The sequence below is a fragment of the Triticum aestivum genome, chromosome 6B, assembly GCF_018294505.1.
Source record: "Triticum aestivum cultivar Chinese Spring chromosome 6B, IWGSC CS RefSeq v2.1, whole genome shotgun sequence".
NCBI classification, from domain to species: domain Eukaryota; kingdom Viridiplantae; phylum Streptophyta; class Magnoliopsida; order Poales; family Poaceae; genus Triticum; species Triticum aestivum.
The window spans coordinates 728,334,538-728,358,669 of NC_057810.1; the positions used below are offsets into that span (position 1 = coordinate 728,334,538).

General features: G+C 45.7%; 2 protein-coding genes and 1 long non-coding RNA gene across 8 annotated transcripts; 1 reads left to right on the forward strand and 2 right to left on the reverse strand.

The window, feature by feature from the left end:
• Nucleotides 1-4,324: 4,324 nt before the first annotated feature.
• Nucleotides 4,325-8,595, forward strand: LOC123140133 (sucrose synthase 7). The gene is made up of 16 exons (XM_044559873.1): nt 4,325-4,460; nt 4,570-4,860; nt 4,972-5,164; nt 5,267-5,385; nt 5,478-5,694; nt 5,797-5,892; nt 5,977-6,153; nt 6,250-6,366; nt 6,462-6,628; nt 6,707-6,931; nt 7,030-7,351; nt 7,422-7,666; nt 7,766-7,904; nt 7,991-8,082; nt 8,171-8,194; nt 8,295-8,595. Exons 1-16 carry the CDS (start codon nt 4,342-4,344, stop codon nt 8,356-8,358), a joined length of 2,607 nt encoding a protein of 868 aa, XP_044415808.1. The 5' UTR covers nt 4,325-4,341; the 3' UTR covers nt 8,359-8,595.
• LOC123140134 (uncharacterized) lies at nt 5,061-6,593 on the reverse strand. Its single transcript, XR_006469808.1, has 3 exons — nt 6,230-6,593; nt 5,438-6,135; nt 5,061-5,347 (listed from the first exon to the last, which is right to left on the reverse strand). It is a non-coding gene; the product is annotated as an uncharacterized lncRNA (long non-coding RNA).
• A 147-nt stretch (nt 8,596-8,742) lies between the features above and the next one.
• Nucleotides 8,743-15,074, reverse strand: LOC123140132 (protein argonaute 1C). 6 transcript variants are annotated; one of them, XM_044559867.1, is made up of 23 exons: nt 14,942-15,074; nt 14,307-14,848; nt 14,004-14,218; nt 13,759-13,908; nt 13,533-13,666; nt 13,292-13,401; nt 13,061-13,167; nt 12,825-12,963; nt 12,618-12,734; nt 12,397-12,504; nt 12,164-12,235; nt 11,318-11,440; nt 10,995-11,160; nt 10,789-10,910; nt 10,563-10,700; nt 10,308-10,450; nt 10,162-10,224; nt 10,021-10,084; nt 9,796-9,931; nt 9,597-9,670; nt 9,410-9,504; nt 9,309-9,340; nt 8,743-9,190 (listed from the first exon to the last, which is right to left on the reverse strand). In XM_044559867.1, the coding sequence occupies exons 2-23, from the start codon at nt 14,820-14,822 to the stop codon at nt 8,973-8,975; spliced, it is 3,042 nt and encodes a 1,013-aa protein (XP_044415802.1). In that variant the 5' UTR covers nt 14,823-14,848; nt 14,942-15,074; the 3' UTR covers nt 8,743-8,972. The 6 variants fall into 6 exon arrangements, 5 of the variants coding, with proteins under 5 accessions (XP_044415802.1, XP_044415807.1, XP_044415806.1 ...); XM_044559872.1 differs by having other exon boundaries at nt 14,004-14,199; nt 14,663-14,848; nt 14,942-15,070; XM_044559871.1 differs by having other exon boundaries at nt 14,004-14,199; nt 14,663-14,850; nt 14,939-15,063.
• Nucleotides 15,075-24,132: the final 9,058 nt, after the last annotated feature.

Sequence of the window (24,132 nt, forward strand, 5' to 3'; positions counted from 1 at the left end):
TATCGTTGTGCCTGCTTGCCATACTCCGTCGGTCGCACCAATTTTGAATATGCGAGACAACGATGGCAACACTGCGCTACACTTAGCAGTACAACTTGGGGTTTTCGACAGCTTTTGCTCTTTATTGATGAACAAGACAGTACGCTTGGATTTGACAAATAACAACGGGGAAACTCCTCTAGATCTAACATGGAGTAAGATGCCTACTGGATATTCCTATTTAGCGGTAATACACCTCAACTTCTTTGGTTTTAGGTTTATTCTCTTGAAACCTTGATAAATAGTAGTAGTGAACCTAAGTTAAGAAGAAGAAGCTGTAGTGAATCCTATGCTTAACATTTTTTCCTCTCTTCTTCTCTGCAGAACACTGGGAACTTGATGAATGTTGCTTTAACATACTGCCAAGCTAGGCATGGTTTTCATCTTCGAGTTGATCAACTCAGAGTGCGGTACTTTCCTAACAGAAGCAAGAGGATGAAGTGAATGAATCAAACAAACTAACAAATTCAACACAAACTCTGGTTATTGGCCCCGTGCTAATTGCAACAGTCACATTTGGTGCATCTTTCACTGTGCCTGGCGGCTACAATAACAGTGGCGCACCAGTACTTACTGGCGGGTATATATTTAACGCATTCATGATGGCCAACACACTAGCATTCCTTTTATCTGCCGCAGCAACCATCAATCTCATGCATGCTGGGACGACTATGGTTGACGTGCGCATTCGGGGTCTACACTATAACATATCAGCATATTGTGCCTTCTGTTCGGTCACAAGTTTGGGTGCTGCCTTTGCGTTAGGCCAGTATTTAATTTTGGCTCATGTTGCACATATGACGGCAATTGCAGTATGTGCATTGGTGTTCCTGATGTCTTGGTGCGGATACATGGAACCTCTAAGAGTCATTGGTTTAGCAAGAGCACTACGTGTTCGACGGGGCAATAGTAAAGCATTTTCCATATACACAAGTATTATCTTATGGCAAACACTGGCAGTATATTGGCCCTTGGTAATAATATTCGGTTGGGCAGCCATTTCAGCAAAATATGGACACAAGCAAATGACTTGATTGGATCTCTACGGCGAAAGAGCGGCCAAGGTAAATGATATTCCCCAGACTGATAGCTTAATTCGGAAATTATGATACTAAATTTCATGTAGCACTGTTATCTACTACTGTGTAGTGGTGGCTAATTAATGTTTCACATGAAATAGTAGAAAATATTCTACTATTTCTTGTGTACAAAATAAAAATTAGGGAGTGTATACTATAAACAAGTGAAAGAGAAAAGAGAGTGCTGTGATCATTTGAATTCTGAAGTTTTGGTACAACTTCTCAAAATTAGGGGCTTCATTCTGAAAATGTTTTCTATTTCTCATGATCCAGATGTTCGAGGAAGCAAATAAATTTCTGGCACCAAGCAAAATGGCAGGTCCAGACATGTGGTGTAGAGTTTTTCAGCCTGACATGTCGGCACAACAAAACTTTTAACTTGTAGCAGTGAAATTTCCCCTTTTCGAGGTTCTTGGATTTTTTTTCTTTTGGTCAGGAAAGGTTTCTGGAGTTGAAATTGTCAAAAAGAGCAGAAGCTAAAAGAATTTGTTGAAAAGAGCTCTGCACAATCTAGTTGAAATGGGGTATAATCACTTCATGGTGTATGATTTCTGTGTAAGCTTTTCCTTGATGAATACTTTGCGGATGAGCATTTCTATCATCTAAAATAAAATTCTCACAAAAGGCTTCCAGTTGCAGAACAGTGAATTGCACTGTCGATACGAAAATAAAATCCTTACAAAAGGCTTCCAGTTGCAAAAGGAGTGAATTGCACTGTTGATACAAAAAATTGTCCAGGAAGTTCAATTTTATACATCGAGTATAAAATTTTATACTTGGGTGCATGATCTTGCTCACAACAGTGGCTCTTAACATGTTTTGCTTTAGTTTCCAGTTTTGGTTTTCTGCTTGTTTTTAATCTTTTAATACAGAAATTGTATATTACGAGAAAGACATACATTTTTTTTGTCAACTCCAAAGAAAACATACATTTTTCTTTGAAAAATGACTTAGTAATAAACACATATTAGCAAGCATAAGTTTCATTGTCGTTACGCAAGCGTACCCCTTGGCGGTTGTGCTCTACCAACTCGAAGGAGGCGCCTCCTGGCGGCGCTGCCGCAAGTCGACCCCGTTTGATGTGGCCTTAGACAATGGAGGCGTGGTGGATCTCGGTCTGTGCCGATGGGAGGGCTCCAGTTCTGTTGTTAAGTGTTTGTTTGTGTCTGTTTAGGTTTTGTGTCCTGCTTAGAAAGGCAAGGTAACGGCGGCTTCCTGAAGATGGAATAATGTTCTCCGCGCCTAGCCCTCGTCTCGACGGTGCGTCTAGCCTTGTCAGAGGGTGTGTGGAGGTGTGTCTCCGGCGGATCTCGTGGGATTCGGTCGACGTTTGTCTTCGCTCGAATCCGCTTGAATCTCGTCTGCGTCCATGTGTCCGCGGTCTGGATCCTTCCGATCTACGTTTCTCTTTATCGACGGCGAGTCTAGATGCATTTTTTGTTTGTCTGGGCTTCGGTCCATTAGGATCGTGATCGCTACACCAAAACTCAAACAGCAGAGACCAAACAGATGAAGAGGAGAAGGCGACAAGATGGGGAGCCGGGAGGAGATGCGGTGGCGCAGTTCCCCTCAGCCTGGCTGAGAGGGCTCTTTTGCTGCACAGGTGCCACATGCAAGCAGTCATCCAAATGCGCCCTTGGTGTTGTTTGTTTGTCTGGGCTTGATTACTTTCTTTTGTTGCTCCGGACCATCCCCCCCAAAAAAACTATCCACTTTTTTTCTTATTCTTTCCACTTTTGTTACCGGCAACTTTCATGCATAATTCTGTCCATCGAAAATTAGGCTTCCTAAACACATTAAATATTCCTCATGGACTAATTTACATTATATATTGAGAAAAACATATATTATTTTCTAGTCCAGAATCATGCAAGGGAAATACACCTTTTGGTGTTATGAACAGGTGAAAGTTCGCATGTGTTTAAATAATTCACGTGTCCTTCATTTTATTTCACGTCTTAACACGCAGTCATATGTAAAAAGCTGTCAAATTTATGAAGCAAGGCGGTCTCATAAATTATCTTTTCCAGTATTATATTTTCTAATTTCTAGCATGCTTTTTTTGCTGGAAAAACATCTGATCTACTACTTATAATGTATCATGACAGTACAAAAAACACCAGAGGTAATAGGTCTATTGACCACCTAGTGATGACTAGAAATACTGGAGCAAGCCGAAAGTCATCAAAGACGGGGCGGACCGGTGGCGGTGCTAGAGCATGTAAATATAAATATGGGAAACGATCAAAGTTATATGTTAGACAGATACTCATCCTACATCGAAAGCGATGTCTCTTTACGGATGGAAGGGGGGCTAAACATACATTATTATTTTTGTAAAACAATGCTAAACATACATTTAAAGATTCCAATATAAACTACATACAAAGCAAAATGAGTGAATCAACACTCTAAAATATGTCTATACATCCTTATGTAGTCCCTAGGGAAATCTTTAAAAAGACTTATATTTAGAAATAGAGGGAGTAATTGATTTGTTTCCAGGAGTTTTTGCACATTTCTAATATAGTAACAATACAGATGCTAATGAATATATATATCGCACTACCGAAAAAACACGTAATACTATGATTTAGAAGGAAAACAAATTCTAAACTTTTCACATGGTGAACTAGTAGTAGCCTAATAGGTGCAGCCTTAGTCCATAGAATACAAGACTCTTCTTCTGCCTGTAAAGGTAGAAACCCAAAAGGCTAAGCTAGGCTAGCCTAGGTAAAAAGGTAACCATGAATCTTAGCTAGCTTAGTTATCTATACCACCATGAGAGGGAACAAATCTCCTCCTCCTTAATTTTACACCCAGACAAGATTTAACCAAACGTGAATATTTACATCTTCCGACATGCAATTCGGTTGTGCATTTACAAGGGGACATGAATTAAATTGAATGTTTTTGTGCCAACGATTAATCGAATCTTAATTATCTTGCATGGCGTAACTATAACATGTAAACAAATTGATTAATTAACAAGGGGAACAAAATAAATGCCTTGCTTAAAGTGTCACCCATCCTCCTTCTTTCCTTTGCTTCCTCTCTTGCCTTTCATCTTCCTCCTCTCCTCTGAAAGAGACAGACAGCAGAGACAGAGACGGAGGAGAGCATAATTAGTTAACTTGCTTCCATCTTCCTCCCCTTGCCTATAAACTTTGCCTTGCCATTACAGAACACCACCAAGCCAAACCACCTCCACCTCAGCTCAGCCATGGCCTCCTCCTCCTCCTCCTCCTCCTACATGCCCCTCAGGCGGTCCGACAGCGTCGCCGACATGATGCCCGAGGCGCTGCGCCAGAGCCGCTACCAGATGAAGACGTGCTTCCAAAGGTATTTACCACACAAACACAAACACTCCTTTCTTTCTTTCTTTGTCTGAAATGTATGTATGCAAACACCCATGCATGATGGATGGATCCTTCCTTGTTCTGCACTGCAGGTACGTCTCCAAGGGCCGGAGGCTGATGAAGAACCAGCAGCTGATGGAGGAGCTGGAGGCGCCGGCGGGCGACGACAGGGTCGACAAGGCCAGGCTCGCCGACGGCTTCCTCGGCTACGTCATCTGCTCCACGCAGGAGGCCGTCGTGCTGCCTCCCCTCGTCGCCTTCGCCGTCCGGACCAACCCCGGCGTCTGGGAGTTCATCAGGGTGCACTCCGGGGACCTCGCCGCCGAGGAGATCACGCCGTCCGCTTACCTCAAGTGCAAGGAGACCCTCTACGACGAAAAATGGTGCTACTGCATATCATCAATTCATCTACACATACAAGAAAGAAAGAAACCCGATGAGCAAAATGTTAGTAGAACCCAGGCTTGATTGCCTGCTGATGTTGTTTTCTTCAGGGCACGCGACGACAACTCGCTGGAGGTCGATTTCGGCGCGCTGGACCTCTCCACGCCTCGCCTGACGCTGCCGTCGTCCATCGGCAACGGGATGCAGTTCGTCTCCCGGTTCATGTCCTCCAAGCTGAGCGGCAAGCCGGAGAGCATGAAGCCGCTGCTGGACTACCTGCTCGCACTGAACTACCGCGGCGAGGTAAGAAACACCTAAGCATGCATGCATGTTGACTGATCGTTCCATTCGGCATGGTCAGTGTCGATGGTAGAATGACCTGGGCCTCTCCTCACTTTCATGCAGAAACTGATGATCAGCGACACCCTCGACACCGCCGACAAGCTTCAGACGGCGTTGCTTCTCGCGGAGGTCTTCGTCGCCGGCCTAGAGAAGAGCACACCGTACCAGCAGTTTGAACAAAGGTAAATGGCAGAATATTTTGTTATAATCAGACATCTACAGACATATTTATACCTGACCGATCGATGATATGGTCGCCGGCCGGCCGTTGCAGGTTTCAGGAGTGGGGCTTTGAGAAGGGGTGGGGTGACACTGCCGAAACATGCAGAGAAACACTCAACTTCCTCTCGGAAGTGCTCCAGGCGCCGGATCCGATCAACATGGAGAAGTTCTTCAGCAGGGTGCCGTCGGTGTTCAGCATCGTGATCTTCTCCATCCACGGTTACTTTGGTCAAGAGAAGGTCCTTGGGTTGCCAGATACCGGCGGTCAGGTACAGCGATCATTATCCAGAATGATAATGGAAGATATAACCCTAAATCCACAGGTCTCAATGCTTGAAACAGAAGCCAACATTTCAGTCTTTCCTTGACAGGTGGTTTACATCCTGGACCAAGTTAGAGCTCTTGAAGAGGAACTTCTGCAAAGAATCAGGAAGCAGGGCCTGAATGTTACCCCCAAGATTCTCGTGGTAAACTGCGACCGCCTTCATTAAACTACCATGACCTAACACTGCAACGAGGAAGCTTCTGACAGCTGCTCGAACATCTTGCAGTTAACAAGACTCATACCGGACGCAAAGGGCACCAAGTGCAACGTTGAGCTTGAACCAGTCGAGCACACGAAGCACTCGAGCATCCTCCGTGTGCCATTCAAGACTGATGATGGGAAGGATCTTCGCCAGTGGGTCTCCCGGTTTGACATTTACCCTTACCTGGAGAGATATGCCCAGGTATGTTTCAGCTAGGAATTTTAATAGGCATTGGCAACACCTTGTGAATGAACTGAATGTGACACTGATAACAAACCTTTATCGTGGTGGTTTCAGGATTCTTCTGTCAAGATTCTTGACATTCTGGAGGGGAAGCCAGACATGGTCATTGGCAATTACACCGATGGCAATTTAGTAGCGTCCCTCTTGTCGAGCAAACTAGGAGTCACCCAGGTGAAAATGAGCCATCAAAATGGAAATCTGAAACCTGTTCTTCTGTCACCATCCAAATCTGACATCACGTTACTGAAAAATTCATCAACTGACAGGGAACGATCGCACATGCTCTTGAGAAGACAAAGTACGAGGATTCTGATGTCAAGTGGAGAGAAATGGATCACAAGTACCATTTCTCCTGCCAGTTCACTGCCGACATGATCGCCATGAACACTAGCGACTTCATTATCGCTAGCACCTACCAAGAAATAGCCGGAAGGTCAGTCACTCCGTAAACTAAAATCAGTCTCTCAGCGATGTCGCGCAACTCATCCCAGGATTCCCTGACAAAATGCAGCAAAGACAAACCTGGCCAGTATGAGAGCCACTACACCTTCACAATGCCAGGGCTGTGTCGCTATGCCACAGGCGTCAACGTCTTCGATCCCAAGTTCAACATCGCCGCCCCTGGTGCTGATCAATCCGTTTACTTTCCCTTCACGCAAAAGCAGGCACGGCTGACAGACTTGCACCCCCAAATCGAGGAGCTACTCTACAGCAAGGAGGACAATAATGAACACTTGTAAGTATATATATTCATTCCTTGGTAATAGGATTTTTTTATTTACCTTTGACAACATTAATTATTAATAACTCTGAACCGTGATATGATTGAACCAGAGGGTACCTAGGGGACAGGAGCAAGCCAATCATCTTCTCCATGGCAAGGCTCGACAAGGTGAAGAACATAACCGGGCTGGTCGAATGGTACGGTGAGAACAAGAAGCTGAGGGACCTTGTCAACCTGGTCATCGTCGGGGGGCTCCTGGAACCGTCACAGTCAAACGACAGAGAAGAGATCGAGGAGATCAACAAGATGCACAGCTTGATGGACAAGTACCAGCTCAGGGGACAGATCCGCTGGATCAAAGCACAGACCGAGCGCGTGCGCAACGGCGAGCTGTACCGTTGCATTGCAGACACCAGGGGGGCCTTCGTTCAGGTAAAAAAACTCAAATACAGTTAAGCATGAAACTCAGGCACTGACCATGTGACTGAACCGTGTCTTTCAGCCTGCGCTCTACGAGGCATTCGGACTGACGGTCATCGAGGCGATGAACTGCGGGCTGCCAACCTTCGCGACAAATCAAGGAGGACCAGCAGAAATCATCGTCAACGAGGTTTCGGGTTTCCATATCAACCCGCTCAATGGCAAGGAGGCAAGCGACAAGATTGCCGGCTTCTTTCAGAAATGCAAGGAGGACCCCAGCTACTGGAACAAAATGTCCACTGCTGGACTCCAACGCATCTATGAGTGGTACTGTACAATCATCATTCTAGAAATCAAATGCATTTGTGGACACATTATGCTTTTTCTTCAGAAAATATTTTAACAATGCCCTGTCTATAATTGCAGTTACACGTGGCAGATTTACGCAACTAAAGTTCTGAACATGGGGTCGATGTACGGCTTCTGGAGGACTCTGAACAAGGAAGAGAGGCAGGCCAAACAGCTCTACCTACAGATGTTCTACAACCTTCAGTTCAGGCAGCTGGTTAGTTCAGAAGAACAAGTGCAACACCAGCACCAACAGAACCCAACCCCATTTTCACTGATGTCATTTATTACTACTGTTTCCAGGTGAAGACCGTCCCAAAGGTGGGCGAACAACCCGCACGGCCTGCGACCGGAAGCACGGCGCCCGCTAGGATTGCGCCGAGGCCAAGAGAAAGGCAAGTGTGCCCGCTGTTACGAAATTTACTGAGGAGATAGCGGGGGAGCAACTGACTGACCTGACCGTTTGTTGTTTCGACTCTTCAGAAGGCCGCAGACGAGGATTCAGAGGTGAGAGTTGCCACCAATCATCAAGCTGCAAAACAGCAAAAGAAGAATCAGGTCATACTGGCATAAAACTGATGAATCTCTGAATAATGTGTTTGTGCAGGATCGCGACCAACTTACTCGGCCCGGTGCTCCCGACGTCCAACTTCTCCCAGGATGCAGCTTAAAGTGAAGACCAAACACCATAAACCAGAAATGTGCCCTGTGTTCCTGTATGTGTGTCATTGATTTGGAAAGTTCCAATGAAACTGGAACTGTCCATGATGATTGTGAGGGTAATGCAAAGTGTGAAGAAAAGGAGAAATGTGAGCCCTGCACTCATTAGGAGTTAACTGCTTCTGCATCATGTAAAAGCAAGAAATATACTGATAACTTATCAGTGATAACACAACAACATAAAGCAAGTAACTAGCAAAGCTTCAGAAACAGTTGCAGAAACTAACTTGCAAACTTACACCGCACATTCGTCCTCGACGTCACCAGGATAGAGCCAAGTGATCTTAATAAAACAACAAAAAGAAGAAGAAGAAGAAGAAGAACAGCGCAAGGCGTGGCTTGAATGCTCTGGTTTTCAAGCTCCAGACCTCAAAAGTACTCGAGGTTCAACGTTTACAGCATGACAAAGTACACACATAGATGGTACTTAAGCAAGCATAGACCAGCATAGTAGGGCGCACTGCGACAGCCGCTGGCAGATTATTACTACTTTCTTCACATAATTACAATGACAAGGGGCGACATGCTGACTTAAGGAGCATTTTAATCTCCGCCTTCACGGGCTTCAGCAGTAAAACATGACGTTCTTCACATTGTCCTTGAGGGCTGGAAGGGGCTTAACAGCTGCACCGCCGGGGGCCCGGGTACCACGTGACGCCGACGAGCCGGACTGCGGTCCACGCCCACCGGGCCCACTTGCCATAGAGCCGCTGTCGGAGCTCTCTGGCTCCATGTAGAACCGGGCACGGAAGGCGGCCAGATGAGCATAGTATGCAGGTGGAACTGCAATGGAACAATTCAGGGAAGATGGCTTCAGTAAGGACACAAAGCAGTGGAAATACTTTTCACCGAAACAAGGCAGTAGAACTTTGACAGTGATCCCTGGAGGAAGGTGACTTACCAATCGACACCGACCGAGTGCACCTCGCGTAGCTGCAGAAGCAACAAAAGTTAGAAACTAATTTTCAGTAAAAAAAAATACCGAAGGAGAGGGAGGCTTACGTGTAGCAGAGGTTGTTGGTGAGAGTCTGCAACCCATCAGCTGTAAAGTTGTTCTCGTCCCACAAGACGTGATAATGAGCGGGACGGCTGGTGCCCTAGAGACAATAGAATATTACATTGTATAGATTGTTTGTTGGACCCGTAGATCAGAAAACCAGATGTAAGCAAATTCTGTCTGGTTGTTTACCTTGATGCCAGCATGGCTGCACAAGTAGAAGTCAAATTCAGTCGGATGACAGATCTTCGTGTCCACAACGGTACCTTCAGATGTAGAGCATTTGGGAAGGAAGCCCATTTCAGACCAGTCAGCAGGCAGCAGCAGCAGAGTACATTGGTGAGAATATAGTAGCAATATATGGTATGAGTTGTTTATAAAATCTACATGCCTGGGAGTATGTTCCCACTCCTGTCCATCGAGTTCTTATCATTGTGGTTGTGCGCAAATAGTCTCGTGTGGTGGCGTTTCTGAACCACGATGAAAGTCACATGTGGCTGGTAATTTGCCTCCAGGGAGGCACATGCCTGAGTGACACACACAATGAGATCAGAATCTAATGGAAACATCTGAGTACGGATAAATAAAGAACTGGATGGATAAAGTAGGTACTTACTTTTCGGATCGCATTGAGTTCAAACAACAGAACTTGGTAAAACTGGCCCTCGCTAACGCCATCCCTGACAAAGGTGTAGAAGACGGGGCATCAGTGGAAGCAGACAGCACAAGACCTGGTGTGCTCTGATTGGGCACAAACCTGTAGAATATTATCCGCTGGGGCTTCTCACCGGTCGATTTTTTAAATGATATAAGTAGCTCCCTGCATTTTTTGTAGTGTAATGAATTGTTTGTGATATTCATAATAAGGAATACTAATTTAAAAAAAATGAGCAGTGTACCTACCTAATCATGCCACTACTGACTGGTCCTTTCTGTGGATCTTGCCGGACCTTGTACAAATCCTCTATCAGCTCTTGCCGGTGCGCCTGAGCAGAAACTAACCCTGCGTACCTCGTAACCTCGGGCCAATCTTGGGAGGCTACAACCTACAAGACAGCATACAGTGACTCATCAACAGAGTACCTAAAATCTCTTGCCAAAAAAATAGTCAAGACTCAAGAACAGGTAGTCAGGTACTAGTAATATTTTCCAACTTACAGCAGCGATTGAAGGACTGCTGTCCTCGTCAGGATGAGGATGGGTCACATCAGCACCAAATATGATTGTAGGTCTGTCGGTGACCAGAGGGATACGCCGCGACAAAGCATCCACCAGCACAGTGTTCCTGCCCCCCACCTTACAGAATAAGCGAAAACAGGTTAAGGAACATGGAACAAAAATGTATGATTGTAAAGAAAAACAACATGAGGGCACACTAACTAACCTTGACGTTTATCTTCAGTGCAATATTTGCATAAATTTGCTTGTTCAATTTGAACACCTGCTTCGTACAACAGCACTGCGAAACTATTCCGAGATCTATTTCGCACACGCGCTTCAGATCACCTAGACTCAGATAAAGAGACAAGTAAGTGTAACAATGAACATCATGTGCACAGTAAACTTAGGAAGGCTGCATTTCTCAGATACCATAAAGCGAGCCGTTGTTATCAGGAAGGATTCCAATAAGCAGATCGAGCTCCCGGCGCTGGGGCCCAAGAATGTTCATTGCCTCATGGTACCGAGCTTTGAGAGCTCGCTCCACTTGATCCGGGCGTGCACTCATGGGTGGAAGAACAGGCTCCAGAGCGAAGTCCTATCATGATGATGCATGATACTGTTACTGTTGCAGAAGACTAGATGGAGAAGACTCAAGTACAAAGCCTAGGATTCATGTTGATGCTTTTATATGTATGGATCTTGGTGAGATTTCTTCATGTTAACTTTGCAGGAAGCATGCCAAGAATACTTGCCATTCCCGAGTCTTGGCACATCTGAGCAAGTTGGTGGCAGAAATCACGAGCAAGTTTGTCTGGCACGTTACGGGCAAAATTGACGCACATCCAGCTTCTCACTTTGCCACCATTTACCATTTTCTGGTTATGAAAAATGAAAAGGGGCATTAGATATTTATGGAGAATAAACAAATATATATACGTCTATTTGGTTAACGAAACTTGGTCAGTGCTGAAAACCAATCAACTTTCAGGGGGAAAAAGTCTGACATCGACTGATTGATGTTGGGCAGAAACTTCAGATGAAAAGAACTGTCAGTTACAAAACACTACTTTTTCAATACTCATTTGTTTTGTGTTGTGCAACTCAACAGATAAGGCACAGTCTGACTTCCTTTTTTTTGTAGGGTTAAGATGAAGCAAAAGTAGATCAAAACCAGGAGTTGCTGAGGTCAAACTTTCTAGCTGGAAAGCTGCGTATGACGAAGCTTGCCAACATTAAAAAAAATGCAGGGGGCAAAGGCCGTGGTTCATAGGAGCTGTTGACATGCACAGTACTGTTCCAGTGTTTCTGAAGCAAGTTGCTTGCAGACAACTTGGCTAAGAGTTGTTTATTCAATCTTTGCTAGTTGTTGGTTGGGCACAAAGTCTAACTGGCAGGTTGTATTTGTTTCAATCTTCAGTTGGTTTCCTTTTCGGTTCCCTCCCTTTCGGTTATTTCCATCTATCAGAGATGAGGCTACTTTAGAGACTTTAGAGTTTAGTCAGCAAATAAATAAATAAATAAATAAATAAAAGATAGCCTTTGCTCCCGAAACAAAAGATGCGTGAACTTTGTGACCAGAAGAATATTTATGTGATTACCTTGTTCATCATATTCCATTGACCAACTCTAGGTGTACAATCCTTTTCTCTACCAGTCTCGTTGTACTTAAGCTGCATCAAGAGAAAAAGGCGGCATAAATCATCACTTTCTGTACAGCCAATGAGCCGAAGGAAGGATGCCCCATTCGCTTAGCGTGACTGCACTCCGGGAGATGACCGAGGGTACGGCGGCGAAATAGCGAGTAAAATTCACAATAAGTGGGACGGCCTACCCGTGGGGCTGGTAAAATCCGTGCATCTACTGATGCCAGACGATCGCTAATCTTAATGCCGAACTCTTTCGCATAAGGATCCTCCTGATAAGCATTGTGTTTCACCATCTGTGTTTCCAATAAACAGAACAAAAGAAGAGGGGCAAAGAGTTACATACTGAAGTTGCACAAACAATTATACGTAGAAACACATCAGACATGAAAAGCAAGAAATTTCATGCCTGGGTTATATCACGCTCCCGATCACGCGGGTACTGACATGTCTCATCCAAGAGTGCTCTTATCTGATTCTGATTTAGTCTCTTGGAGTACCTCTGTCCCTCCACTATTTTGCAGACCTGAACAAGCTCAACTCCGGTCAGAACACATATCCAAATAATGAAAATAAAATGGTTTGAACATTTAATTGGTTTGGGCACTTGGCTTACCTCCATAGGCAAGTAATTTGGACGCTGCTGATTGCCAACTTGGAGGCAAGGCAGGTACGTGTGCTGGATGGCAAAGCCGTATGTCTCCTGAAAGTATTGTACGACTGACTTTACTGTGCCCCCTTCGTCAACAGGAAAACTGCGGCATGAAGAAAAACAGAGCATTTTCAGAGAATATAGCAAGCAGGGTTCATTTTGTAAATGCTTTCTAGAAATATCATAGCAAACTTGCATACGTGAGCTCTCGAGTTGCCTGAGTTGTCAGACCAGATATCCGGTACTTTCTTCGCATGTTGCCACGATGAGTAACTTCCACCTTTACTCCTCTTAGTGCCTTCTTGATCTATGGTATCAACAAGAGCACAGAAATCAGTTTTTGAACACTAGGCATTGACCAAATTTCAGCTCAAGAAACCCACACTTTATTTGCTCTCTCTTAAAAGGAAAAGTTAGTTTGGCGGGGAGACCTTAACACGTTCGGCGTCTGAGAGGGGCCTCGAATGGATGTCAGAACGCAGGAGCTGCGCGGCATAATCTATCACAGGCAGTGGCTCAATGAAAGCTGTAGCTGACATATCTGCAAAAGCACGAGAGGAAATAAATAAATAAACACATTTTTCTCTCAAATGGAACAGGTAATAAATCCAAAGTAATAAAATCATGCAGAACAATACGATATGAAGGGTTGAGAGGTCGAGATTCTTTTACCAATATTGAGTGAGAGGCCCATCTGAGTAGGCCGGATGCTCTGGTAAAACCCGCGCCAGCTCTCTAATCCGTCGCCGAGGGGCTGCCTCCTGCCCAGGTCAGGCGAGAAGAACGACCGTCCAAATGGCGCATATCTGACAGAAAAACCGATTAGAGAAATTATCTTCAGTCATTTCTGAAACGACCACTGTCAAATATATAACTGGCGCGTCTGCGTCGTTACAACCTTGCAGAGGGCAGCTCGCGCAGCACAATGTCAAGGACCTGCAACGCCTCCTGAGGAGCCTCCGCGTGCCTCCCGGCCAGAAACATCCCGAGGCGATGGAGGTCGGCGCGCGCGGCGAACTTAATCACCACCTTGAAATTCCTCTGCCGCCTGCATTGAAGGGAACGAAAATTTAAGTTCAGAAACACTGAGCACATAGAGACCAGGGGGCAGAATAAATATGGACTGTGAAAAGGGAGCCTGACCTCTGGGAGGCAGAGCCGGAGCCATTGTCGTCGTCAAGCAGAGTGATCTGAAACTCCTTGGAAGCGAACGGCAACGGGCCGGCCGTGTAGAGGCTCTTCCTGCCGTCGTACGCCGGCAGCCTCCCGCCGAGGTAGGTCGCCCTGTGCAGGCTCACCAGCTCGTTGATCACGGCGCGGTTGACGACCCGCGAGGTGACCTCCGGAGTGATCGAAACCTGCTCTCCCAAATTCAGATCAGGACCGTGACAAAAAATGTTGCTCAAGGATAATAAATAAATAAAATGAAGAGGAAAAGGAAGGCACATGGTAGTGGTGGAGGTCCTTGTCTGGGAGCTGGGCGATGAAATGGTTGGCCTTCACCAGGCACCTGCTGCCGGCGCTGCCCTTGCCCGGCCGCGGCGGGAACCGAATCGCCTTGCTCGACGCCGGGATCGCTTCCTGGGGCTCTGAAGGTTCTTCCATTGCTTGGCGCAGGTCGGGAGGCAGGCGGCCCAACGGCCCTGCGGCTACAGGGGCAGGGGAGGAGGTGCCGGCCCCGCGCGCCGCGCCCCTGCCGTCGCCGGGGTGCCGCGTGCCGGTGCCACGTGCAGCACGGCCCCTGCCCCTGCCTGCGGCCGCATCGTCCCTTGGCTGCGGCGGCTGCAGGGGGGCGCCGGTGAATCCCTGGTTGCCGCGTCCTCCCCCTTGCGGCACCTGCTGCTGAGGGAATGGGCCGCGGCCGCCTCCCCTGGCTGGGCCTCCGCGCGGCGGGCCCTCGGCGGCGGCGGCAGGAGGAGGAGGAGGATACTGCTGCTGCGGCCTTCCCCTCCGTGACCCCATGCCCGCCGGCCGTGGACAAACTGGAACTGCAAAGAGAAGAAGGATGAATACATCGGAGTAAAACTGGAGAGGATCAATGACCCAATCCGTGACAGGCAAATATGAGCAAATATGCTCGCCTCGCCTCGCTGCTGGATCGATCGGTCGGTCGGGCGGTCGGAACTGCTTCCGATTGTGATCGTGATTGCTTTGGGAGGAGGAGGAGGATAATGGTGGTGGGAGAAAGAGGAAAGTAGGACTGACTCAGACAGAGAGACTGAGTGGAGTGGAGCTGCTTGTCTGCATGCTCATGTGATGGGATATGCTGACATGGGGCGGGGCGCACGTGTCACCTCCTCCGCTTCTCCTCCACCATTCCCTCGCTCCAGCCTGGCATCCATATCCATTCCCACACTAGACTATCTCCCAGATGTTTCGACACGCTGCGAGATGCCGCTGCGGCGCGGTGGTCGGTGCGGTTCGCCGCCGATCTCAAATCGGTGGCGAGGCCCAAACTTCACCGTGGCGTGGTGGTGGTGCACCCGCACACCTCGACGATATACCTGGTTGACGAGCGCGGGTGCACGGTGGACAAGCGGTCGGGAGGCGGGTTCGTGTTGAGCCCGGGGGCCACGGTCGCGTTCCCCTGCCACGTTGCGCACATCGAGGAGAACATCACCGGCGGGGGGATGCATCGGGAGACGGCGACGGAGAAATTGTGGCTGGTGGGGGAGCAATTAAGGTGGAGAGAGGATTCAGATTGAGACCAGGTCAGACGTTTCCACACTCCGCCCTCCTCTCCCTGCCTGCCCCATCTTCCTCCCTGGTCGTTCGAGCGCGTGACGGAGATGGTGGAGATCAGCGAGGAGAAGATGCGCAGGTTCGCGGGCAGGGATACGCGCATGCGGATCCGCTTGAGGGAGATCGGGGCGTGGTACCTGAACAAACGCGAGATGTACGCGGAGGCAGAAGCAATCATGGAGAATCTGACGGAGAAGGAGGAGAGATCTCTGTTCGGGCGCGGTGGACGCAAGCACCCACTGCGGGTGCTACTGTGGGCGGCGGATCAGGCGGATTCGCCGGTGAGGGCGGTGGCGACGAAGTGGGTGGCCTTCACCATCTTCGCGACCGCGGCCCTCGCCCCCGCCATGAGGGAAACGGCGCTTCGCCCGCGGGAGGGGGTCCTAGCCCTTCCTACTCCGGGGACGGCTATGGCTCCGATCGAGATTCACGAAGACCTGGTGGATCAGGCGCCGCAGGAGACGGCGGGGGTGCGGCGTCGCTCCGCTCACCTAGTCGCGGCTTCATCAACCTCTCAGAGGCTCCAGCGCCTCGTCGCTCAGCACGCCTCGCCGGAAACAGAGCCTGAACCCCTCACTGGCTGGCAACCATTTCTGGGTGCTAGCTAGTGAGGATTCAGACGATGTTTCTGACGAGAAATCCAACAGTTCAGGTATGATTCATCGAACTTCTTCCATGTACCTGGCTCACACCTGTGATGATGGGGATGGTCAGGGGGAAATTGATATCCAACGTCGAATTAGACGTGTTAATCATAGATTGAGGAAAAGGATGGATAATTATGTCCAGAGTCTTTTACTTAGAGATGGAAAAAATAGGAATGAGACAATACAGAGTGGGTTGATCCATATCGATTCACCTAACTGGGGGGAATCTCATAAGCAGAAAATGGATATGGCACTAATCAGAATTAGGGATAAGATACCCAAAGTTTGGGATCTTCCTAGATTCCCTGAATATTTGTCAGATATTGATAACATATGCGAGGCTGTTGAGATTGATAACAATAAGGATATTGAGAGAGGCATATCTGGGTGTGTTAACTTTTCACCTGAGAATGAAATGAAAAAAGATACCATTCCAGTAAATGTCAGTTTGGAAGAAGCTATGGCAGAATTTCAAGCCTGCTTTGCTGAAAAAGGATCAGGTGCTGGGGGGGAGCAGGCAACAGTGGGGGCCAGTGTGAGGGGAGAGGAAGTGGACCAGATGGGCCTGGGTCGAGTGTGGCCCAATAATGGTTGGCGCCAAAGAAGCCCAGATACTGACAGTGGATACGGGGGCCTATATATAGGAGGGATCCCATCTTTCATCCCTGATCCCGATTTCCTCCACCTCCCAAACCCTAGAGTGATCTTGGCGGCGACCAGTGAAGAAGAAGAGGTGGTGGAAGGAGGTTTATCCTGGGGAGAAGAAGAAGACATGGCTGGCAGGCAGGAGAGTTGGAGGCCAAGGCCTGGTAGGGGAAACTATCAAGGAGGGAGGGGTAATTTCCATGGTCGATTTGAGCATTTTGGGAGAGGTTTCAACAGGCAAGATGAGAGGGAGGGGGTGGTTATGGTTGGAGAAACAGAGAGGGGGGGTTTCAGAGGAGGATCTGGGACAAATAGCAGTGGCTCTGGTGGGATGGAAATTCTGCTGGAAGTGGAAGAGAAGGAGACATTAAGTTTGGTAGATTTGCTTCGGAAAGAGGGGGAAATCAACATGAGAGATTCCAGGTTGGGGCGAATGAAAACAGACAGAAAAGTGGATCTGGAATTGCTGCAAATTTGGGAAGTCAAGGGGGCCAGCTCAGTTGGCAGGTGGCTTCCCTGTGATGAACAACAGTAATTTTCCTCATCTTGTGCCAGTGGGGATGGGGCTGGGACAGTTTGGTCTTGTGCCCCAAGAACAATTGGCGCGGCAGTATCAATTTCTACTGTCCAATATGCCAAAACAAGAGACCTTACTGCAGCAAGCAAATGATAGAGTGGGAGGACAAAAGGAAACAACCAAGAAGAAGGAGATTGGAAACCCAAAAGAGCTCTTTTGTGTGAAGTGCAAGGAACAGGGGCATGTGAAGAGTGATTGCAAAAATAAGGTTTTCTGTGTGGTTTGCCAAAGACCATCTCATAATACTGAAGAATGCACCATTCTAAAACATCCTAAGCCAGTTGCTAAATATGTGGCATATGGAGCCAGGGGTTTGGGGTGTCTTTTGGTGCAGAACACCAAGGAAATTGTAGCAGCTGAACACATCAATCCTATGGCCCTGGTGACTGTGCATGAGGGGAAGCTGAATGATACCACAGTGGCTTATGGCTTCAGCAAGATGTTTGACTGGGGATGGACATGGAGAGCCAAATTCCAGAGCCCTACAACCTTTCTTATGAGATTTCCTAGTAAAGCCAAATTGGTGGAGCTGAAAAACTTTGGCAAATTCACTTTGCTGGGCACTGGGGTCATGGTTGAGGTTGATTTCTGGAGTCCTGATGACAGGGCTAAAGGGAAACTACATTCAATCTGGATTAAGATGTGGGGGGTTCCTGATAACCTGAGACATTATTTGGGAGTTTGTGAAATTGGTTCAGCTTTGGGGACAGTGGTTGAAGTAGATGTGGATCACATTCACTCTAGGGAGGAGATCAAAGTGAAAGTCGGAGTGAGGGACTTACATAAGGTTCCTGCTGGCACAGAGATCACTACCAAGGACTTGTTGCTATATGATATAGGTTTTGAGTTTGATTCTGTTGCTGAACAAGGAAGGTACAAGTTTGAGGAAGGAAATAAAAGGAAAACCTTTGATTATCTGGACTTAGAGAGTTATGATGCACAAAGGGAGAATGAGATGCAGAAAAAAAGTAAACAATCTGAACCTGCAAAGTCATTGGTTAGTTTGGGAAGTTTGGGACTGAAGCAATATGAGCAAGTGGTTTCCAAAACAGGGGATATACCTCAGAAGAATGAGTTGCTTAAGGACAAGGCAGGGGTAGGGACTGTTGGAGAAGGGCAAGGAGAGGAAGAAAGCCTAAAGGTTAGATTGCAGAAAGCAGAGGAGCTGGCAGCAAGGCAGACTGCCCAACTGATGTTGGAGGAAAAAAGAGAAAAGAAATGGACATCATTAGGAATTATTAGAAAGGGAAGTTAAGAGACAGCATGAACTTCTGCAGATAAATATGAAGGTCAGTGAAGATGTGAGAGGATCACAGTCAGGGGAAAAGCGGCTTGGGAGTGAAGATGAGAAGGAGAATTCAGGAGAAGGAGCAGCAGCAGAAGACAATAAAGAAGGTGGGGAAGGTATGACAGAGTTGGAACTAATGGAACAGGCAGTGGGCCTGGGATATATGGAGCCTGTGGATTATACTGCCAGTCAGGAAACAGAATCCTTTGAGACCAAAATCAAAAAGGCTGGCATAGGAGAGTTGGAATCCCAGGAAGAGGAAGAGCTGAGAAGATGCATTAGGTTGAAAAGCAAGGAAGACAAAAGGATCACTGAATTGGCTAAAGAGAGAGTGGCACAGAAGAACAACTATGGTGAGTATTCTCCTTCTGATGTCATATCTAGGCCTAATGATATTTTACAGCAGATTGCTGAGGGGGTTGGGGTTAGTTTAGGATCTAAACCTGACATTGTCAATCACAATCTGGAATTGATTAAAATGGCTGAACAGGCTAGGATTGATATGTGGCTAACTGATTATAACAATAAACAGAAGCAAAACCACATGCCTGAGGAACATAAATTTATTGATACTAGAGAATATTCTCTATTGGATTTGTTAGAAGATGAAGAAATTGAAAAGGAGGAAGAGGAAAATGAGGAGTGGGAATTAGTGAAGGAACTTTTCTCATCAAAAAAAGAAAACAAAAAAGGCAAAACGGTTCTGGAGTTAAAATTGCCTCAGTTGTCAGAAATTTAGAATCCTCAGATAGGAAGAAAAAGAAAAAAAGATGAGGGGTATTTTTTGGAATATGAGAGGTTTTGGGGGTGATATTAAAAAAAGATTTCTGAGGGAGATGATCATGGATATGAAAGTTGACTTTCTGGGTCTGCAGGAGACCATGAGACAACAATTTTCCAGAAGTGATTTGTAGCAAGTTTGTGCTGGGAGGGATTTTCATTGGCATTTCACCCCAGCTAGGGGGAAATCTGGTGGCCTTCTACTGGGTGTGAATTATACCACACTAGATATAATTTCTCAAGATGAGGGGGATTATCATATTAAAATGATAGTACAAGATATTGAAAAAAGGTTCATTTGGGACCTAGTGGTGATCTATGGTGAGGCACAACCAGAGAGGAAAGCTTTGTTCCTGGCTGAGCTATTCAGAGTTTTCCAAAACTCTATCAACCCTATTTTGATTGGAGGGGACTTTAATATTATTAGAAAAGCTAGTGAGAAAAATAAACCAGGATCTCCTGGACATTGGAGTTTTCTTTTCAATGCCATCTTGGAACAGGCTGGGGTGAGAGAGTTGGATATGAATGGGAGGAAATTTACTTGGGGCAACAGTATGCAGAATCCCACGTTTGAGAAACTAGATAGAATTCTGTGTAGCACTGATTGGGAAGAGGCTTACCCCTTGACCCAAGTAACAACTCTAACTAGGGAGAAATCAGATCATACTCCTCTTTATTTGGATTCTGGGGATCTCCAAAAAACAGAACCAATCTTCAGATTTGAAAATGCATGGTTTAGGAGGGATGGGATTGATGAAATTGTTCAGAAAGTCTGGAATGATTCTTCCATTAAAGGGGACAGCATAGACAGGTTGCTGGGGAAATTTAGAATGTTAAGACCCAAACTTAACGGGTGGAATAGAAATATGAATGCTTGGTATGTTGAGCTAAAGAAAGATATTCTACTCAAATTAGATATTATTGATAAGAATTGTGAGGTTAATGGCCTTACAGCTGCTGATAGAAAGGAACAGATTGAGTTGAGGGACCAGCTTGATAGATTGCTCAAACAAGAAGAGGCTAAATGGAAATAGAGAGCCAAGATTGATGAACTGCTAGAGGGAGATAGCAATACTAAATTCTTCCATGCCAAAGCAAATGGGAGACTTAGGAGGAATAAAATTTCTAGGTTAGAACAAGAGGAGGGGGTGATAGAAGGGGATAAGAATTTGATGGAATATATCACTACTTTCTATAAAAACTTATTTGGTCCACGAGATAATTCCTCTGTTTCTCTAAATATTGATAATCCTATCAGGATTCCGATGGAATATGCTAATATTTTAGTGGATGAATTTTCTTTAGAAGAGATTAAAAAGGTTGTCTTTAAAATGGCACACAATAAATCTCCTGGGCGAGATGGCTTCATGGCTGAATTTTACCAACACTATTGGGAGCTGGTGAAATTTTATTTGAAAGCTCTACTAGATGATTTTGCCAGCAGGAAAATTGACATTAGCAGACTGAATTATGGAATTATAACCCTGGTCCCAAAAGGGATTGGTGCTAATCAAATTTAGAAGTTCAGGCCTATCTGTCTATTAAATGTATGCTTTAAAATTATTACCAAAGTCTTGATGAACAAACTTAATTTGGTAGCTGCTGAGGTCATCTCCCCTGTACAAACTGCCTTTGTTAAGGGCAGATATATCATGGAGGGGGTCCTGATCTTGCATGAGGCTTTGAATAGCATTAAAAAGAATAAGCAAAGTGCTATACTTCTGAAAATTGATTTTGAAAAGGCTTATGATAAAATTAAATGGTCCTTCCTATTTCAAATGCTCAAACTGAAAGGATTTCCAGATAAATGGATTGACTGGGTTATGGAAACAGTTAGAGGGGGAAAGTTTGTGTCAAGGTTAATGAGAACTTAGGAAAATATTTTTGCTCTTATAAGGGCCTGAGACAAGGTGATTCTCTATCTCCTTTAAATTTTGATCTGGCTGCTGATGCTCTAGCAATTATGTTAAATAAGGCTAGAGAAAATGGATTAGTCAAGGGGGTCTTGAGTGAATATACAAACAATGGGGTTAACATGTTGCAATATGCAGATGACACTATATTCCTGCTACAAGATGATATGGACAGTGCACATAATTTGAAATATATTCTATGTTTGTTTGAACAAATGTCTGGTTTGAAGATTAATTTTCATAAAAGTGAACTTTTCTTATTTGGTGCGGCAATTAATAAGAAAGATGAATATGCAAAAATATTTACATGCCCGGTGGGTGCTCTGCCTATGAAATACTTAGGGTTGCCTGTTGATAAGAATAGAATTAGAAATAAACATTGGAAGCCTCCAGAGACTAAGATGGAAAAAAATGTGAAACTTGGCAAGGTAGACTGTTAGCTAGTGCTGGGAGAGTTACTTTGATCCAATCTGCCCTTACAGGCATACCCTACTTTATGATGTCCTTCTATGGGCTCCCAATGGGGGTTGAGAAGCGCATGGATTTTTTAGGGCTAGGTTATTATGGCAAGAAGATGATCAGAAGAGGAAATACCATTTGGTGAAATGGTCTGAGGTTTGCAGGCCAAAGGACATTGGGGGCCTGGGGATACAAAATCTAGCCTGTATGAACAAGGCTTTGCTATGTAAGTGGTGGTGGAAATTATATACAACTGAGGGATTGTGGCAAGATATAATTCTAGAAAAGTATGTTAAAAATAAAAGTGTGGGCAATGTTTTGGCCAAACAGGGAGATTCACAGTTTTGGGGAGGGATACTAAAACACAGAGATCATTTTGTCTCTCTGTGTAAGTTTAAAATTGGAGATGGTAAAAGAGCTAGATTCTGGGAAGATTGGTGGATTGGCAATGCTTCATTAAAAAAGAACTTCCCTAGACTATATGATCTATGTTTTGATAAAAGGAAAACAGTTAAAGAAGTTTTAGAGAATGGATTAGACAATGTCCAATTTAGGAGAACTCTACTAGGAGATGCAAGAGAATTATGGAGGCATATTAAAGAGGCCTGTAGTGTGGTGACATTGAATGAGGAGAGGGATGAGATTAAATGGACTCTTGATAAGAAGGGAGTTTATACTGTTAAGTCCTTCTATAGACACCTGATCAAAAACGGTGTCAAATATCCACACTTGTATATGTAGAAGATTAAAATGCCACCTAGAATTAAGGTGTTCATGTGGTTGGCCCTTAGGAAAAGTATTCTCACAAAAGATAATCTGATTCGTAGGGGGTGGAAGGGAGATAATAAATGCCCTTTTTATGGGCAAAAAGAGGATATAAACCATCTTTTTTTGGCTTGTTCGGTTGCTAGATTATTATGGAACATATTAAAATGTGCTTTCAATCTTAAGGACATTCCAGATACGCTAGATGCTGTTATGAGAACTTGGGTAAATACCTTTGGTAAAGATGAAAAAAGTCTAGTCATGATAGGAGTCTCAGCGATTTGGTGGACTATCTGGAAACTTAGGAGTAGTGTGATATTTGACAACAATAGGGTGAATGATCCCTGTGTTCCTATTTCCCTGTTTATTAAAAACCTAAATGATTGGAATATTTTGCAGACAAATCCCGCAAGAAGTAAGCTGATGGAGGCTGGAGTGAAGCTAGTAAGTGAGGTGGCAGAAGAAGTATTCAAAGCAGCGTATGGGTGGCGCCTGAAGACTGGGAGGATAGAAGGGTAGCTGAAGCCCTCCTTTGCTGCGATGGATAAATTTTGGCTCCTGCCTTTTCGTGCTGGCTCTGCTCCATTTTGCTAATATTCAGACTAAGTTGATGTCCCTGTAATATTGAGTCTGCTATTAAAACTGGTAGTTTTTTCCTTGTAGCCTATGTTCTTATAACAGAGTGTGTTGTCGCTCTGGGGCTGGATTCTATGGAATCTAGACCTTGGACCACTCTTGTAGGTTTCTCCCCGCTGTCTTTGGGTTTTCGGGAGAGGGGAAGGGATGGCTTCTCCTCCTTTCCCAATATGGCAGTGGGGTGGATCAGCTAGAAGAGTGGAGTCTCGTGTTGGGGGTTGCTATGTTGCTTTTTTCCTTTTTTTTCTGTAACAAGACTTGGTGATTTCTATTAATGGAAATCGGAGAGAGCGCTCTCTTTTATCAAAAAAAAGTACTAGTATCTCACTTGGACTGAACTAGACCAGAATGAAGGCCCACGTGTCAGCACCTAGTATCTATGAGAGGCGAGGTTATGGGCATGCACAATGATGGCCTATGAATAAAAGCAGCTTCAACCGAAAATTCGTAGGAGAGGAGGAGCGCGTGCGCTCCTGGTATCTGCAGCCATCAATTTTGCTATGGGGATGCGTTTTGCAGAACGTAGTAAATGCGGTGTCTGCGTGCGTGGACGGCATACGAGGATGTACGGTTTCGAGTACGTACAGAACGGAGGGGGGAGTAGACGGACGTGTCGGTCTGGGTCTGGGGGTTGGTTATGTGCCAAAGTGTACCAGTGGTACATCCAACTAGTTTAACTGTACGACAATGTTGCTGTTCGCCGACGGCGGCACCGACAGATGGCGGCGAAGCGGTGTTTGTGCGGGCCAGCTAACTCCTTTATTACCAGACCGCCCCCGCGTCCCGTCTATATATGCTCATTTCTTCCTGAATCGTTAGT